This window comes from Tachypleus tridentatus, chromosome 13 (assembly GCF_004210375.1).
Source record: "Tachypleus tridentatus isolate NWPU-2018 chromosome 13, ASM421037v1, whole genome shotgun sequence".
NCBI lineage: Eukaryota > Metazoa > Arthropoda > Merostomata > Xiphosura > Limulidae > Tachypleus > Tachypleus tridentatus.
Window position 1 is genome coordinate 243817859 of NC_134837.1, and position 18445 is coordinate 243836303.

General features: G+C 30.9%; 1 protein-coding gene across 1 annotated transcript in view; it reads left to right on the plus strand.

Annotated features, from left to right (window-relative positions):
- Nucleotides 1–18445, plus strand: part of LOC143240509 (serine/threonine-protein kinase Chk1-like) — a 47470-nt gene that overhangs the window by 20106 nt on the left and 8919 nt on the right. The window contains 9 exon segments of the mRNA XM_076483042.1: nucleotides 5343–5412; nucleotides 6846–7031; nucleotides 8292–8396; nucleotides 10098–10196; nucleotides 10743–10830; nucleotides 11892–12078; nucleotides 12776–12839; nucleotides 12842–12903; nucleotides 16340–16438. Of these exon segments, the coding sequence (XP_076339157.1) occupies nucleotides 5343–5412; nucleotides 6846–7031; nucleotides 8292–8396; nucleotides 10098–10196; nucleotides 10743–10830; nucleotides 11892–12078; nucleotides 12776–12839; nucleotides 12842–12903; nucleotides 16340–16438 (960 nt within the window).

Here is an 18445-nt window from a genome sequence, read left to right on the forward strand (position 1 = left end):
CCATGCTATGTATTTACCAAGATTGTAATTAAACAATTCATATGTGGACGTTATTGGTCATAGTGGACAATCTGGTTTATGAAATTTGGGGATGCCATATATTTGTGATGTGCATGAGTTGGTCTTGCATTGGTAGGAATAAAAAGGTTTTGAAATTGTGTTTTTTTTCATTTTTATTAGTATTTTCTTTAGTTGCATTTAGTGTGTTTTTATTGGATTTGTTTGTATTGGTTTAAATATGTTTGTGTCTGGTTTTCATTTTTTGGATGTATTCATTCGTGTTTATTATGACTATAGCATTTCCTTTATCTGCTTTTAGAATTTTAATGTTTTAGGTTGTTAATGGAATTAATATCTCTGTGAGGTTGTTGTGTTAGTTTTCTGGCTTGAGAAATTATGTTGATAGTTTGTGAGAAAAATCATTTCAGATGTTGGTTTTAGGTGTTTCTCAAATATAAATTTTTAATTTTTACTGGGAAGTTTGGCTGTTGGATGTTAAAAGAATTGTTGAAGTTATCGTCTTTCTGTTGGTTGTTTTCTGTGGAAAATATCACAAGTAACTTTTGCTCTACCCTGTACAATTTTGGAAGTTGTAATGGAAATTATGTGAAAGATGGGTATTTAAAAATAAAAAAGAATCAAATACCATGGGAATTCTGTAATATAAAATGAACAGCGACATGATTAGGGATTGATAGGTTATATTGTGATTGGTGTTATCTAAGCAATCAGAATCTTCCACACCAATATAAAGCTTCTAAAGGTACAGGAAATCATATTAAGCCCAGCATTTAGTAGTATGAATGACTTTCATGGGTGAATTCCTACATTACAAATCTGAACAAATCAAAGATTTGGGTTTATGCAAAATTGAAAATATGTAAAAGAAAACGTAAAGTTTACGTTAACCAGATGTGAGTGTGTGGAAGTCAAAGTGCAAATGCCATTACCTCTTGCAGAATATCATTCAATGTGGTATTACGTTTTTAGTATCAGTTATCAACTATTAATTTACTCTTTCTTGTTGATTTATTGACATTTTATGGTAGAGAAGAATATATACCTATAAAGTATAGAGGTATGCTGAGAAAAATGTAATGCACATTTTGTAAGTTCTAGAGGTTATATAAATTGTACAATGGACAATATTATTTTTATTCTTCACATGAACATTACTTTGCATACTGATTTGTCATAGTGTGTATCAGGCTGATATTTTCAATTCACAGATGTATCTTGAGTGCAGATACTTTTGAAACAAATTCAATTCTTTGTGTACACTAGAATTATACATTTTTTGTCAGTACAGAATTTACCCATAGTAAATTTGGAATTATAGAGAACATTTTTCTACAATATGGGATTGGTCCATTGGGTATGTAATATGTGGTTAACATAAATTTATGTGATTAGATATGTAGCTGTTCAAAATTCACTGATAAGAGGTAACCAAAAAGAAGAGATTGAAATGAGCTTAAGACCTCACTCCATAGAATGAACATAGCTGCATACTTGTGCTCTTTACAGGGGAATCCAAATTGTTTAACAACAGTTGAGGTTTTTAAATGGTAGCAAGGAGAATGGTATCCTAGTCAGAATAATCTCTACAGTGAAACATGGTAGATGATCAGTATAAGTTTGGGGCTGCATGTCAAAAAACTGTTAATAATCTACACAAAACTGATGACACTCTTCCCTGATGACCATATACAAATTTTGGTGCATCATGCCATTCCTTCAGGAATATGAGTCATTGAACAGAGTTAATTGTCCAACAAGAAAATGGTATTGAGCATCTAAAAAAAATATAGTCAAATATTTTGATAAAGAGACTAATGGAATATGCTTGTGGCTGTTTAGGTTTTTTGTTTAAAGATCAAAAGATTATCAAACAATCTCCTCCTGCCCACCCAGTATAAGTTCTGACAACAGCACTTCATCATGGACCACCTGATTGAACATGAAATGTCAACTAGAGAATCTTTTCTCAAACAACATCTTCTATCAATATTCTTTGACATGGAAAGAGGTGAACAGAGCAACTGTGTTTGATTCAGTATAGAAGCCACCCTTAGCAAAGTATAGATACATGGTTTTCTCTTTTATTTTCTAACTTGTAAATACTGGTAATTTGAGTTCCTAATTTGCAATTGCAATGGCTCTCACCTGTTCTACTTTCATTATTGCCTTAAATGGTTGGAAAAAAAAGTGATGCAGCATTTGAAGATGATTCAAAACATTACTTACCCTGAGGCTCAAAAGTTGCTAACCACCATTTCATTTTGGATGTATGCTGCTGCACTTCATTCCACTGTTACAGTGAGAATACACAGATCTCTCTGTGCCTCCAAAAGAATTGTCAACAGACCTCCTTAGAATAAAGACAATAAAAAAAAAAAAAAGATGTGGCTGTAAACAGAAGAGATCTCCACCCATTTCACCTACACATAAATAAAAATGGCCACATTATAGGAAACATTTCTGAAACCTGCCCGTACAGTCACCTTTCAGTAGTTCTCTTTGAACAGAAATGACAGGCTGTGTGATGGAGGGGTGGCACCGTTGACTGATCAACATGTGCCCACTCTCTTTTTGCCACTTGACATACCCTCAGAGGCTGTAGCCATCCAGGTTTCCATGGATTGTACCATCACTGTTCTCTCTACTTGTTGCCTGGAGAGACCTATGATCAATCAGACCTTAGTGCTCTCACTGAACAGTTGCTATCTCCCTTTTTAATCCTGGGGGACTTTAATGGGCATCATTCCCTCTGGGGAAGTGCTGATATTTATGGGAGGTGTTGCTCCTTTGAGCATATGCTCTCTGATCACAACCGTTCTCTTCTCAGTAGTGGTTCTTATACTTATTTTCATGCACCTAGTCAGTCTTTTACTGCTATTGATCTCTCAGTTTGCTCTCTTTCACTATTCTCCCATTTTCCATTTAATGTTGACAAGGACCCATGAGGCAGTAATTATTTTCCAATATATAATTTTGAGAGATATTGGCCATTGTTGATGCCACTGTGGAAGCTGGATAAAGCAAACTAGCCCTCTTTTACTGTTCTTGCAGAACTTGATCCTGTCATCATTTATAAGCCATCAGTAGATGACTGTATGGCAGCAGTAACCGACTGTATTATACAGGCAGCTGTTCAATGTATTCCTAAAACCTCGGCACGCTTTCCATGATATCCTCCTCCGTGATAGAATCCTGCCTGACACGTGGCATGGAAGGCTCAAAAACGGGCTTGGGATACTTTTCTTAGGTATCCCACACTTTTGCACTGCATCTTTTTCCAGCAGGCCCATGAGCATGCTCAGTGGGTAAGATGTCAAAGCCAGAAGGACTCTTGGATATTAAGTTTACAAGCAGCATGTCTTCTACCACTAGTTCCAAAGTCATAGGCAATAAGGTTCAAATGGTTAGTGGGCAGTATAATTCTGTTCCTCTCTTGATCTTGATCTCTGATGGTTAGGAAGTAGCTGATATCCAGAGCATCACTGATACTCTAGGTGAAACTTTTGCCAGGTATGTAACACTTCAGCTTCATCATCCACCTTCTTAGCCACCAAGACTTGGGCAGAGCAATCACCTCCTTTACTCTGGTGGAACTCAAACTGGCCCTTCATCAGTCTAGCAGTACATTGGTTGGATCAGATGATGTACACAACTGAATGCTGTGCCATCTTTCTCTTGCTATTCTTCTGATTGTTTTTAACCAGATCTGGCAGGAGAATGTTTTTCCTGATGCATAGTGCCAGGCTGTTGTCTTTCCATTCTCAAAGCCTGGGAAGGATCTCAAGACTCCTTGAAACTACTGTTCAGTTGCTTTGAGCTGTCTCTGTAAGACCTTAAAGAGGATGGTTATTGCTCGTCTTGTTTGGTCCTCGAATCAAACAACATACTCTTGTCCACCTAGTGTGGGTTCCCATGACAGTGCTCCACCTTGGACCACCTGATTCGACTTGAAACTTCAATCAGAGAAGCCTTTCTCAAATGACAACATTTTGAATCAATGTTCTTTGACATTGAGAAGGCTTATGATACAACATGGAGGTATGATGTTTTGGGAGACCTCCATTGATATGGGTTACGTGGCCATTTGCCCATTTTTATTAAAAATTTCTTAATGTACAGGAAATTCCAAGTTTGTGTAGGTTCCACACTTTTCCATTCTTTTCTACAGGAAATAAAGGCTGTGTTTTGAGTGTTACACTTTTCTGTATAAAGATTTTGACACCACGGACATTTAATTTCAACCAGTATTGCATTCAGTATACCACGTGACTCTCAAAAATTGACATTTAAATGTGTTGTAATATTTACTTTTAAATTGAGAAATTAACTCGTATATAATATTAAAAGTTTGACTTATGTACAGTTTGATACCAAACTTATAAATTCATAAAATAGTAATTAGATAAATTTTAAATGGATCATCAAATTGGATGACATGGTTTTTTACCCACTGTGAAAGGGTTAACAAGATTTTTATCATGGGTATGTGTTATACCCAAGTAACTGGTAATATGCTCTTAACCAATGAGTATATATTATACCTAGGCATTTAGTGCACGGACTCCTGGACAGTAGGTCATTATGCCTAGATAGTTGATAACAAGCTCCTTTACCAGTGGTATACATTATATTTTGATGCTTGGTATACAAATTTTCTGGACTGTGGGTATACATTATACCTGGATAGCTGCTATAGAAGCTTCTGCACCAAGGATATACTTTGAGCCTAAATAACAGGTATACAATCCCTCCTTTGGTAGGTAATTTATTTTGCAGCAGTGATGTTGTAGGAACTATCAGGTTGATTATGAAAACTGAATTCAAAAAGGAAGAACTAATAGAAAATTGAACAAAGAAAGCATGCTTAAATACAACAAAACGTTACTTCACTTTCTTTTCTGTGTATGGTGTTTCATTTTATGACTTATGTCATCTTCATTCAGTTTTTTAAATGGCCAGCCAAGGATATTTCAGTGACAATGCATTTAACCCAGGTTCAACATAAGATACTAAAACGTCACTGCAGGCAGTGAAGATATCACCTATTAGACAACAATAGACAAACAGCTAAATTAAGGTAATACTTGTCTGTAGGTTATTAATTGATGTGTGTATTTGTATATATTTTTATAGAACGTAAAATTCAGATCTTGATTTATTTTGACATCTGCAACTGCTTTGTTTTAGTGGCCACTCTTTAACAAGTTTTAAATATAAACGTTAACAACTATTATCCATTATTTCATCTGATGTAATATTCCTGTATGTGTGTTATTACATCTACTTTCTTTTTATACTGGAAATTTGGTCTTTCACTATAGGAATATCTTCACAGCAAAGGTGTGACTCATCGAGATTTGAAGCCAGAAAACTTACTTTTGGATGCTCAAAGTAGGAAAGAAATTAGAAAAACAACATCTAGGTGTTGTTAAGAATGTTGAGAATAAGAAAATTTTAACTTTTTATATATTACTCCTTCACAATTTACAGGTACCAGCACTGAAACTTAAGTGCCCATATCAAATGAGTTTTACAAGGGTTTATTAAAAGCCCCTGTCAAGCCTTTTGCAATACATTTTGTTTTGGTCCTTTTATTCTATTTAAGAAATAAATGTTTGAAATTCAGATACTCTTATTATTTGTCATGACACAGGCTGTGGAGTAGCTGTTACATCTATACACCAACAAACTCACAGATGACTTCATGTAACCCTGTAGGCTGCTATGTCTCTGATACTTCAATTGGTGTAAGCTAGTGATGTTTCACATATAGAATATGACATTTTAGAACTCTACTGTTGTACATAGATATCAAATATTTGAAACTGAGAATTTTCAGTATTTCATTTTAAATTGCAAAACTGAATACTAATTATTAGCAAATTCAGGCTAGCAAGAAGAATTTTTGCAAGTTTTTGACCGAAGCTGTTTTGATGAACTACTTTATTCTTAACACAATGTTACAAGGGCTGTTGTATTAATTGGAAGTTGTCATACCTCAGTAGCATGTTGAAAACGTGTGTCCATTTAGTCAAAGAAACTGTTCACAGGAAACTAGTACTGTTTAATCAGTACAAAGTAACTTTTATTGTCAACTCTTTTAAACAAAAAACCAAGACATGCTATCTGCCTGCTAATAGTCCCCATGGACTCTTTGGTAGGGCTGTTTACAGTTGTGGTTCATTTTACAAATGTCAAGTGAAGGACTGATAATTGATTAAACTAATTGTTATTGGTTATTTGTTTAATGCACACCATAATATAACAAAAAAAATTTTTTTTGTTTATTTTGATCTTCAAATTCTTAAAACTGAACCAATTATTTTTAGTATATTTTTAGAAATAAAAACTGTTCTTACCTTTTAAATAAATTGCAACTTGAATATATCTGTAGTCTGAACTGAATCTTAGTTCTAAATTAGCAATTTATTTATATTACGAGGAATTAAATGTGACAACTTGATTTGAAATGTCAAAATTTTTAAATATTACATGGTGTTTGATATGCAGATGCATTCTTTAATAGTGCACATGCAAATTTAAAGCACTTATATATTTTACTTGTCCTTGTTTATAATTTCATTTATTGAAAAACAAAAAGTACATGTATTTAACTTGTGCATATTTATATACATGAAATAGTTAAAACTGATCTACCAAGCAATTTCAATTTGAAGTTTTAAATAAACCTTGTTTGTTAGTAGAGCGGTCTTACCAATCTTTTGCTACAGATTTCCACAGTATAAAAACTTTTAAAATGTTCTATTTTTAATGAAGTTCTATTGTGTAGTTGTGTAAAGATGTATATAATGTTTTCATTGTAGATATACTAAAAATCTCAGACTTTGGGATGGCAACAGTATTTCGCTACCAAGGAAAAGAACGCCTGCTAACCAAAAGATGTGGCACCTTGCCTTACATAGCACCAGAAGTTTTGGTTCGAGAGTATAATGCAGAACCAGCAGACTTGTGGAGTTGTGGTGTAATCTTGGTTGCATTGCTAGCAGGAGGTAAGGAATAGCCTTCCTTCCTTCACCTCTCCTTGAAATACTTTACAAATAAGTCACTCCATTGATATTCTTTCAAATATAACATCAGCATGAATACTGCCTATTGAAATAATTAATGAACTAGTCTCTTTTCTTTTTATCTCTTGCTTATCAAGTAGGTCTGGCCTAGTTGATAATGTGCTGAATTGTAGATCCAAGCATCTGTGGTTCATGTCTTATTTCAGAAAGAAAAAAACACAACTGTGGGAATTTGTTTGTGTTATGAGACTGATAACCATAAACAAAAAAGCACTATTTGATTAAAATACCTCGAGATAGTGATGGCTCTTGTTGTGCTTCCCTTTAACTTATCAGTTCAAAATTATGGATTGCTGGTGCAAATTTTTTGTATAGCCTTATGTGAAGCATAGTGAACTAATCACCTGCTGCTTTATTCATGAACTAGTCAAATAGACCTTTGAAAACATCAAACCTATAAGCATGACCCGTGTGGCAAACTTTTGAGGAGATAGATAAGTATTTAAACAGAACTTGAGCGTACATTTTGAAAGTTAATAAACCACACATTCACCATCAGGTTTGTTTGTTTTTTCTTTGAGAAGATATTCATTAGGAAGTTATATAAAAGTATTGACAAAATGAACAATAACTGATTAGTTTTCATTAGAAAAATGCAAATGTTCCAGGAGTTGTGAAAGAAAAACAATGCAGTGTTGCATATAAAACTACAATGTAGCTCTAAATGATTTATTAGTATTCGAAAAAAAAAATTAAATATATTATTTTACAGTGAAAATATTAAGTAACATTGAATATGGAAAAACAAACAAATGCTACTTAATCTTATGTGTTAACTAAAATTTTTCTTTCATTCAGTGTTTTTTTATTTAATAAATTCATTTGTGTGATATATTTACACTGAAAGTAATATAAAAAGTGTAAAGTTTTTTAGAGAAGAAAAACAATTATAATTGGAAATAGAGTATTTCATCTTTTATCTCTGAATTCTCATAAAAATGTGTAAAACTCTAGGTAACTTGACAACATTTTTAATTATCTTGGCATATTGTATATTTTATGAAAATGTTAAAAGATAGTACTCATTTTATATTTATTTACTTGCTGTACATAAACTACACATGGAAGATTTTAGCATAACTATAAAATTTACATATTGTCACTGTTTTCTGCAATTTTATTTTTGATGTGTTTCTATATACAATATTCAAATGTCTTACAATATAAAGTACTTGATTTTAGAGCTTCCTTGGGATAAACCACAGTATGATTGCAAAGAATACAGAGAATGGGAGGAGTGTAAAGTCATACAGTCACCATGGAATAAAATTGATAACTTAGCTTTATGTAAGTAACAAAATAATAGTACAATTTATTACTTGTAGATAAGTTTGAACTATTTTTTACATGTGGAGAAGGAAGTACTATTTCTTGAAAAATAGAATAATCATAAATCGTTTAATTACTTGAAAAATATGTGTAATGAAGTGTTATTTCATTATCTTTAAACATGTTAGAAACCACACATTGATAGTCAGATAATTCAGGCAAGACAAGCTATAGCTTCCCTCAGATGAAAGAGTTATTGTAATAGAGAGAGTTGAGGATGAAAGTAGATGTAATTCTTTCAAAAGCAAGATTATTTATTCAGCATATTGAGTGTGTGCCCTGTATTATTATGGATTTCTGCATTTTGATGGCTTTTAAGACAACGTTTGGGTCCTGTGCAAAGTCCTTTGAGAAATAAAATGTAGTTTATGAGAAATAAAATGTAGTCTAATATATCATTTACTAAACAAATTTAACTGGGTGAAATATTGAGTATATTTTCTCCTGTTGCTGCATTACACATCTGGGTTAGTTGTTACTGTTGTGGAAGAGTGTTTTAAAGTTTTATTAATTCTTACCATTGTAAGAAGAGTTCAACATTTATTTGAGATTGTTTTCGTAAGATATTTAAGAACAACAAGCAAACAGTTTAAAAAAGTATTTTAATATAGTAAAGTTTATTTGCAAGTTTTATGCATGAAATACTTTTTTTCACTTAAATCTAAGTTATGATATGAAAATGTAAACAGTTCTGGTTTCAAACAAGTCATACGTGCAATCAAGGTTCATTAATGGTTTTTAATGTTTGTGTGAACCAATTAAAAAACAAGTAACAAATCTTACAAGTAAAATTTTAAACATTTTAAAAGTTTAAATAACTATATCTATTGTTGTAAAATAACTAGGCAGAAGTTATATCTTTTAGAAGATTAAACTTGGTTAAAAGTAACTTAAGTTGTTTGTACTTCTGAATATTTTAGCTCTTCTCCTTTTATGTTTATTGATAAAGAACTTTCCCAGTGAAAGATTTATTGTGAAGATGATATAGAAAATAATAACATGCTTCAACTAAAAAATGGTAAACTTTGGAAAGATTGAAAGGGAATACTCTTTCTTCATGGTGGTCAAAAATTCCAAACTTTCATGGTGATGCTGTAGGGGAGGAGGGGGATATATGTGCCTATAGCAGTCAAAAGTTTAAAAGAGAATTAGAAATTCTCATAGTGATCATTGAAGTTTCTTGTTTTTTTAACCCACGTGCAGAATGAATTTTTTGTGTGCATCAGTATCAAGGCAATATGCAGACATAAACTATGTACTACCAGTTTTTTTTTTTTTTTTAGGGTTGGCATAATATCTTTAAGACCTTCAACACTTGGATCATTAGGACAATTTGTAATGCTACCAGTTAGTTATTTTGGCTTTAGACCTATTGTTTACCATAGTCACTAAGGCCGTCAATGTGTTGAGACTTCTTATCATTACTAAGGATGTACATAACTGGAATAGTTGAATTTGATAGGGTACGTGGCTAGTGGGAGCACTGGTAGAAACGTACAAATAATTCAATTGTTATATTTCGTGTAAAAGAACTGGTATAACATATTTATAGAGATCAGATTGAATAGAAAATATGTTATTAAACTAAGCTATCAACTCAAGATGGAATTAAGTTTTTTTTCATTTCATTAAATTTAATTTATTTCAAATTCCTTGTAGCTCTTCTAAGAAAAATTTTGATGAATAGCCCTTCCAAACGCTACAACATCAGCCAAATAAAAAATCATCAGTGGATTAATAAAAAGTTCAAATCTAAAGGTAAAATATGACATTGTTTTTAGTAATTGCTTTGATGAATGTACATTTTTTAGTTAAAAATGAAAAAATAAAATCCCTATTTTTCAGGATTTGAATTCTCACAAATACAGTGTTCTTGGTTTTATCTTCTTCCGAATGGATATTTTGAGATCAGATGTAAATACTAAGTTTTGAAGGTTTGATTCTAACTGGTTAGAGTGAAGTTAAGGTAAATTGCATATTGATTTTGTAGGTGCTTACTAAGTAAAAGTGCATTTTTGAAGCAAAATAAAATATTTGTTTATTGAAATAAAAACCTTGATTAGTACAGTTACTTGGATAAAACTGTTAAGTTTTAATTTGTGACCTTAGTTTCTACTTTCATGATCCTTATGATTTTAAGTTATGTGCTTTGTTTAGTTTAGTTTTTTGGAAGTAATGATATCATAAATAACATGACTAATTTACTAAAATTATTTGTTATAATAATTTCAGTTTTTTAATAGTTTTACAAACCTTTAGATTAAAATATTTCTTTTTCAAACATTATTCTGTTTTTACTATCAGCTCTGTTTAAATTATCAACTTTTAATAATGACTGTATTCCACGGAAACGAACTTGCTCAGAAAATGATCATCCAGCAGTTTTAGAAAGGTAGGTGTTAAAAAGAACTGACAAAAACCTTAATGTTACACAAACAGTTTTTCAGTTTTGCAGAATTCAATGACATGCCTTTCTGAATTAGCTCATTATCAAATTACTGGTTTTATTTGTATTTTGTCATGCGACAAAAGTGGAAAATAGGAACAGATATCTTGTTTCATGTCTTTTTCAGACTGTAATTGTAATTTTTTATTGGAATTTTGTGAGAATATATGTGTGGTTTAAAGTTATTAATATAAAACTGGTTTTGCGATTTTGTTTTAACATTTGTTGCTTCCATATAAAAATGCTGATAGGACAGTAATTAAATATTAAATCCATTTTTAAAAATCATATATATTGTCTGCTAACTCAAGAATCTTAGAGAAACAATAAATAATTGTTAAAGTATTTATTGCTTAATTGATACCACAGGGTATAATGCATATGTATCCCCAGAATTTTAATGTGTGAAGCTATCATAAGAACTATAAAGATTTAGCCATTTAATGAAAAGTACAATAGAAGAAAAAATATACAAGTAAAGGAATTCTTCCAATATGTTTTTAAGAAGGTCAGGGATAAGTGGTTTGTTTTAAAGATAATTGCCATTGAAAGATATTTATGTTAACTGTTAGTTTTTCTTTTCTTATGTATTTTTAATACCAATAGATATTTTGTACATAATATTTCTGTAAAAAAAAAAACAAAACCAAAATAACATACAAACCAGTTAGTATCATGTTGTTTTTCTTGATAAAGATGTTAATGTTGCTTTGCTTGCTAGGAATTTAGAATTTTTGAATACAAATGTTTTTATCAGGTACTACTTTGCCATCAGTTTGTAATGCAATTAAATTGTAGTGGAAAAAAACTTAAAATTGCTGGTTTTGCATAACTTTAGAAATTATGCTGTTAGTAATGTATGTGTGTATGTGCATAATGTAAAATGATTGTATTCTTTGATGGATTGTTTAGGCAAAGTATTCATGACAAAACTTCATTATAAAATGATTGTTGTTTGTTAAATTTTATTTGTTTATTACCTTCATGAAAATGTTTTCTTACTATAGGGATGAAGCGGTTACTCGTTTATCTAGCTCACAGCCTGACCCATTTATTAGCAGTGATTCTCAGGTAGAAGGCAGTGAACTTTCCATTAGGAATGTGGTTCCATATTGCACAAGTTTCTCACAACCTGTTCATCCAGAACATATGTTACTAAGCAGTCAGTTGTCGGCTACCCCAGGATCCTCGCAAGTCAGTATTTTATCTTATATTATTACCTTTGTAGATTAAACATTTTTAGAAATAGTATTTGAATATTAGATGTTAAGTCATTCTCTAAAGAAGCTGAAATATTGTTTGTATTTTTTTGCTATTACTGTTATGAAAAGTAATTGGGCTATATCTTACTTCCAGTTCAGCGATGAAAAGAAATAACTTCTTTCTTTGTAACTGAGTTCTAATATATCAACTTTTTGAAATGCATTTTATTTTGAAATTTTACACTATTTTAGTACAGGAGAAATCAGTATCAGACTGTATAGCTGAATTTGTCAAGAATTGGTGATATTTAAGAAAGCCTAACTCCTTTGTTTAACAGCTTTATCTGTAATATGCTGACAGAAGCTTAAAATTTAATGTACAGCTTCATTTGTGTATTGTTTCTTCTTAAAATTTAAAAGTAGACCCCCCATAGAAACCAGGTTTTGATACTCTTGGTGGGCAGAGCAGAGATAGCCCATTGTGCGTAATTTCAGACAAACAATTTAAAAGTAATCTAAGCTATGATAAAATTATTTATTAATTTTTATTTCTGGTACTTAAATATTCTGTGTATGTATAACAATGTTTATTTGTGATATGATATTAAAATTGTTAAGCTAATGAATAGGTTTCTCATTTCTTAAACTCTTAATTAAGAGCAAGTTACTTGTATTTCATCATATTCTAGTCTCCAATGCAAAGACTTGTCAAAAGGATGACAAGATTTTTTGTGAGCACTGATCTGGAAACAACACTAAAGAGCTCTCTGCTGTTTTTGAAAAGTTAGGATACAGTTGGAAAGAGAACTCTGGACAGGTCAGCTTTAGTTAATAAGTTTGTTTTTATAAATTTTGTTAATAAGAGTATTTTTTAATTTTAAACATATTTTAGTGTTAAGGAGAAATAACTGTTTACTAGCAAATTTTAATGAAGAAACTGATGATTATTTTAGGATTTTGAATCTTACTTTTCAACCTTCTGTTTTCTGAATTGTCTTATTTTTCTAAAATATTGTGTATTGTGTATTTATTTGGATTAAGTTTTTTGTTTTTGTCACAAATTGTGTATGAATGGCACATCCTACAATGCTTTCTAGGTGTTAACTGCTTAGTGATTAATTGGAATTTTGATTGTTAAAATAGAGAAGTTAATTTCATATAATTAACACATTTTAGGTCTGTTAGTATTGTGTGTTCACTTAGAGAGAAGCACTCCGAGATGCTTCTGTCGTTATTATCTTGCATCTTCTCAATGTTGAACTGTTCACTAAAAAGTAACAAGTGTTAAATACAATGCACTACCACTCGCATGAGGTACTATTTTTTCAGTTACCTTTATTTCATACATCACCAATGGGTTGAGTTAATTCATTTCTTTGGGTAAGAACTGTGAGTTCATGTATGTCAAGCCACTTTTGTATCCATATTTATGAGGAGAGACTGGAAGTAACCCATGTTCAGAAAATGCTCCCAAAATTCATATCAAATGATAAGTGTTATAGTTTATTGGGAATAATGTAACAATACTTTCACGGGTACTGAAGAGAATTCTATTTTAGTCAGAATATGTACAAAACAACTTTTGGTGAGTGATCATTGGATTGTATACTGTGTACAAATGTACACCCATATGTGTCTGACTAGTTTTCATATTTTTTATGATGTTTTGTATTGTTTAATTTATAAAAAAAAAAAAAAATTTATGTAGAATATTCTTGAGGTTACTTGCAAATAGTAAAAGTTGTAATTACTCAGCACTAGATTGTATCACAGAAACTGTATCTATATGCACACATTATTTTTCATTCAGCAACATATTCATATGTATTATGTAACAGTGATTGAAATTTTGAGTCTTAATAACATCAGTCACATATGGAGGTCATAGAATATTGACAAAATTAAATATAAAGAAAGTTAAATTTGTCCTACATGCTTATCACCTGGTTATGTTTCTCAAACATTAGAGCATCAAGTTCACTATAGAAAGGATTGTTTTGTACTTTTAAGTCACAGCTAATGGCTTGAATTACATCATTTTCAGTTGCAGTAACAAAACTTTCTAACTGTGGTTCTTTGTTGACTTTAGGTGACAAAAAGAATTTCTTTAAACTGTGAATTGAGATTATATAAATTTGTGGTTTTATTGGGAAAAAAATTCACGAAGTTTTAATCTGTGTGCAGATTCTTGTAGTTCAGAAGTAACTTCAAAACTATTTATTCTTAGGGAAAGAAAAAAAATTGAGACCTATATTGATAAGGGTATGTTGAGTTTCAGTTAATGCTTTAGAGAACAGACTTATAACATTGGAAGTACTTTCTTGGGTCTTATTTTTTCAGACAAGAAAATAACTGAATTAGATGAATTGGGAGCCAAGTTTATTTTAGTAGACAATTCAATGCATGAGTCTGTATTTTTAGAGTTACTAATAAATGTATTACAGGTATTATCAATACAAGTTTGTTTAAATTATTTTTTTTAAACATACATTAAGATTTTGGTGGGAAGTTCCTTTATCTTAATGTGAATGGGAAAGATAATGTTTGAGTGTTGCATGATGTTTGAAAGACTTTGTTTATTTAAACATAAATGTTAAGTTTTTGTTCTCTGGTAGAAGTGGTGTTCTAAGAATTTATAAAATCAGTTGTTATGGATTGGTAGAAGTCTTGTGTAAGCTTTGTAAGTGTAACTGAGGTGAAATGGATGATTTTCATCCATTGTGAACAAAAGAGCTTTTCATTTGCCTATGTAGTAACTGATGGATCCAAATTAAGAGATTTAAGTACAATTTGGCTTTGTAAATGCTTTATTCTCCAAAAAGGGACTAGTTGACTATTAAAAAATGCTTGAGGTTTTAGTCTTTTATGAAATTCATTGCAACTTTTGCATGTGATAATGTGTGCTAACTCATCCATAAAAACGACCACAGGCTGTCTCATTATGTTAGTTTGATGCTTGCTAAATCTTTATCCTAATATTGTTTTGTAATCAAATTTTAAGAATTTTTAAATTATAGAATCTAAAACTAACTGTAAAGACCTGTTCTATAATTGTTTCTGCTCTAAATTTGAATCAAAGTCTATGGGGGAAAAAAGTGTTCATTTTATATAAAAATAGCCTTGACTTTGTTCTTTGGAAACTATAATTATTTAACAATTTCTTAAAATAATTTTTATGAAACGGATGAATATTTTCCAGTTGAAAGACCTTACCAAAACTGGAGCTGGAGTGAGCTCTGTCATAAATGTTTTGACAGCAAGTTTAAATTCACTATATATTCTAATCAGTGTGATTAGATACTTAATAAATGTCAAAAATAGCCACCAATGTACATTATCATTATACATTTGTATTATTTATAACATCTTTTTTTATAGTTCACAACATAAATACACAATTTTATCCATACAAACACACAGTTTTATTGTTTTGTAGCTCTTCTGACCATTTTATTATGGACTGATGTTACAGTGCTTGACTCGCAATCTGAAGGTCACAGGTTCGAATCTCCATTATCATCAAATAAATTTTCCCTTTCAGCCATGGGAGCATTAGAGTGTGACAGTTAGTCCTACTATTCATTGGTAGAAGAGTAGCCCAAGAGGAGTTGGCAGTGGGTGGTGATGACTACCTACCTTCCATCTTGTCTTTCAGTGCTAAATTAGGAATAGCTAATGCAGAGGGCCCTTGTATAGTTTTGTGTGAAATTAAAAACAAGCAAACCATAGTAAAAAAAAAATTATCCCATAGATACCAGTCCTCTATGAAAGTATCAGACATGCTGATTGTTATGTAGTCATTATATCATTGAAAATGTAATATTAATGTCAGTTTTTCTATTCATTATTTCTTTAAGAATGTAATGCGAGTGTACTGGTTATCCAATAGTTTCTAATTTAAGGATGTAATGTGGACACATCCTGTCTGTAGAAACTGAGTCATTATTACACTCCTATAATTAACATTTAATACTGAGTAGTGTAGAATTGGTTGATATTTGTAAAATATAAGTTGTGATCATTTAGCAACAAACTCACCTACTTTTAATCAGTAAGCTTGTGTATTATAAATTCTTTATTTTAATGTAATTTTTTATTGGAAGTTGTTTGATAATATAAAATATTGTAGTCAGTAAGACAGAAAAAATTTTTTTCATTGATTATTTTCTCCAGTACCAAGTGTAATTGATAAAATGTTGATAGAATCTGGCAATGGAACTGATCTTATCCTTTCTCATTTTTTACATATGTAGATCACAATAACTACTCAGGATCGAAGAAAGATGAAGCTTATTTTCAAGGCCAATCTTATAGAAATGACTGACTTACTTGTAGACTTCAGGTTATCAAGAGTAAGTTCAGAGCTTAAGTGCACAGTGCATCAAGTTTTCTTGTTTAATTATATGACTGTTAGTACTCATAAAATAAATTTTCTTCCTATATTAAATTATTACAAATTGCAAAAGTATCACTGAAAAATGCAAGAATGTTTGTTTGTTTTCAAACAGTATAGAAATTATCTATTTTGGTGTGCTTTCAACTACTGTGTTTTCTCAGCATTATTTGTGGACTTTCAACAAATTAAGAATAAGTTTACAACAAATTAATTTATCAACTGAGAATGAGAGAAATGGTTTTTAGAAATCAGTAGAAAACATAAAATATTGATAATTTATTTAAAAACATCTGCATGACAGTTAGGACAGTAACATGCTTGATTGGTCATGGTTAAAATATGACATGGTCTGCTTATATTACATTACATTTTACCTTCATTAGAGTATATTAAGTGCCTAACTAAAGTGCATAATTAATTTTTATTTTGCGAAATTTGCATTGATATTCACAATAAATGTGATCATAAAGTTTACGGAATGTTTTTCTTGTTTGCATTTTTCTCCTCTTACAGAAAAGTGGTAAGTGTATGTATTTCCAATACTATAATCATGGGTTCTATTTATGTCAGTAGATACAGCAGATAGCATGATATGGCTTTGCTGTAAGAAAACATGCATGTATATTGCTCTGTCTCACTTCACCAACATCATTGTTTCAGTTGTTTTATGCTTGAATATTTATGGTTTCTCACCTTTTTTTCTTGTCGTGCTGCAAGTCAAACTATTAAACATAGCTACTTTCTAATCTACTCTGAAATGTGTATATGTCTCAGTGTGATCCAAGACTTGTTCAAGTATTTCTTTCTTACTAAACCCATGCCAGTCAGAGTGAAAGGTTTAGCAGTGAAGTCTTTTACTGAATTATATTTCAAATCAGGACTCTCATCTTATATTATTTATGAAGAACAATCTATTTTCAGTATTTCTTCATTTGCTTTAATCATTGATTTTTCAATAGAGAGAAAAATAAGAGGACTGGATTTTGGATATCTTATTCTGAAAAAATAATTTTAAGTGAAGCATTTTTGCTTCCCTTCTTATAACACCTGATTATACTATTGAAGTTAAATAATGCAATCTAAGAATAAGGGAATTATATAAAAGATGAGTTGAGCAGTAACATTCTTTTTTTTTCTGTTGTAATGCCTTGTAAAAGTAATAGATGCTAAATGGCTCGTACATAATATCATTAATGATAAATGTCTTGTTTATTTGTACTCTTCATATGATTTGTATGGAATGTGAGGAAATTTTGTGAAAATTTTAAATATCATATTTTAGCCTTCCATAACTAGTGAAAAGTGTTTTTTATTTAGGTATATTTGCATAATTTTTCTGCATGTGTTGTGCCTGTAGTTTCTATTATTCTTTTAAGATAGTTATGAGAAAAATTACTTTTATTGAAATTCTGTTTTAGTTAAAGGTTCCATACTACAATGCTTGTTCCATAGGATTATATCTGCTGTTTCTGTGTAATATGTTTTTGGTCTTGGAATATGCTAAGTCTGAGCAATAGTATTGGTAGTATTCATTATTACAATAGTTTAGCACTATTCTTGAATATGATTATTAACCTGCATATCATTCAAATAGTGCACGTGCTACTTGCACATGCACTTTGGGTACCATTCAGATTAAAAAAGGCAGCTGACATGAGGGATGATGTGTTCAATGATTGTTGTGTTTAGGTTAGCTCATGTGCAAATAAAATAAAATATATTGCATTAGAAGGTGTTACAAACTAGTTTTGGAAGGTTTTTCTTTCTCGAGGAAAAGATGATGCATTGTTCGAAAGAAAAAAGATAAATGAACTGAAATTTGTTTTTAAATTTACAAATAAGTTACAAATGCAAGTAAGAACATGGAGTAAACATGAAGTGCTGATTTTTCAAAAACATCTTTTAGCAATTTTTGAGGCTCACTTGCCACTCATCAGTTGCAACACATGCTAGAAGAAGTAAA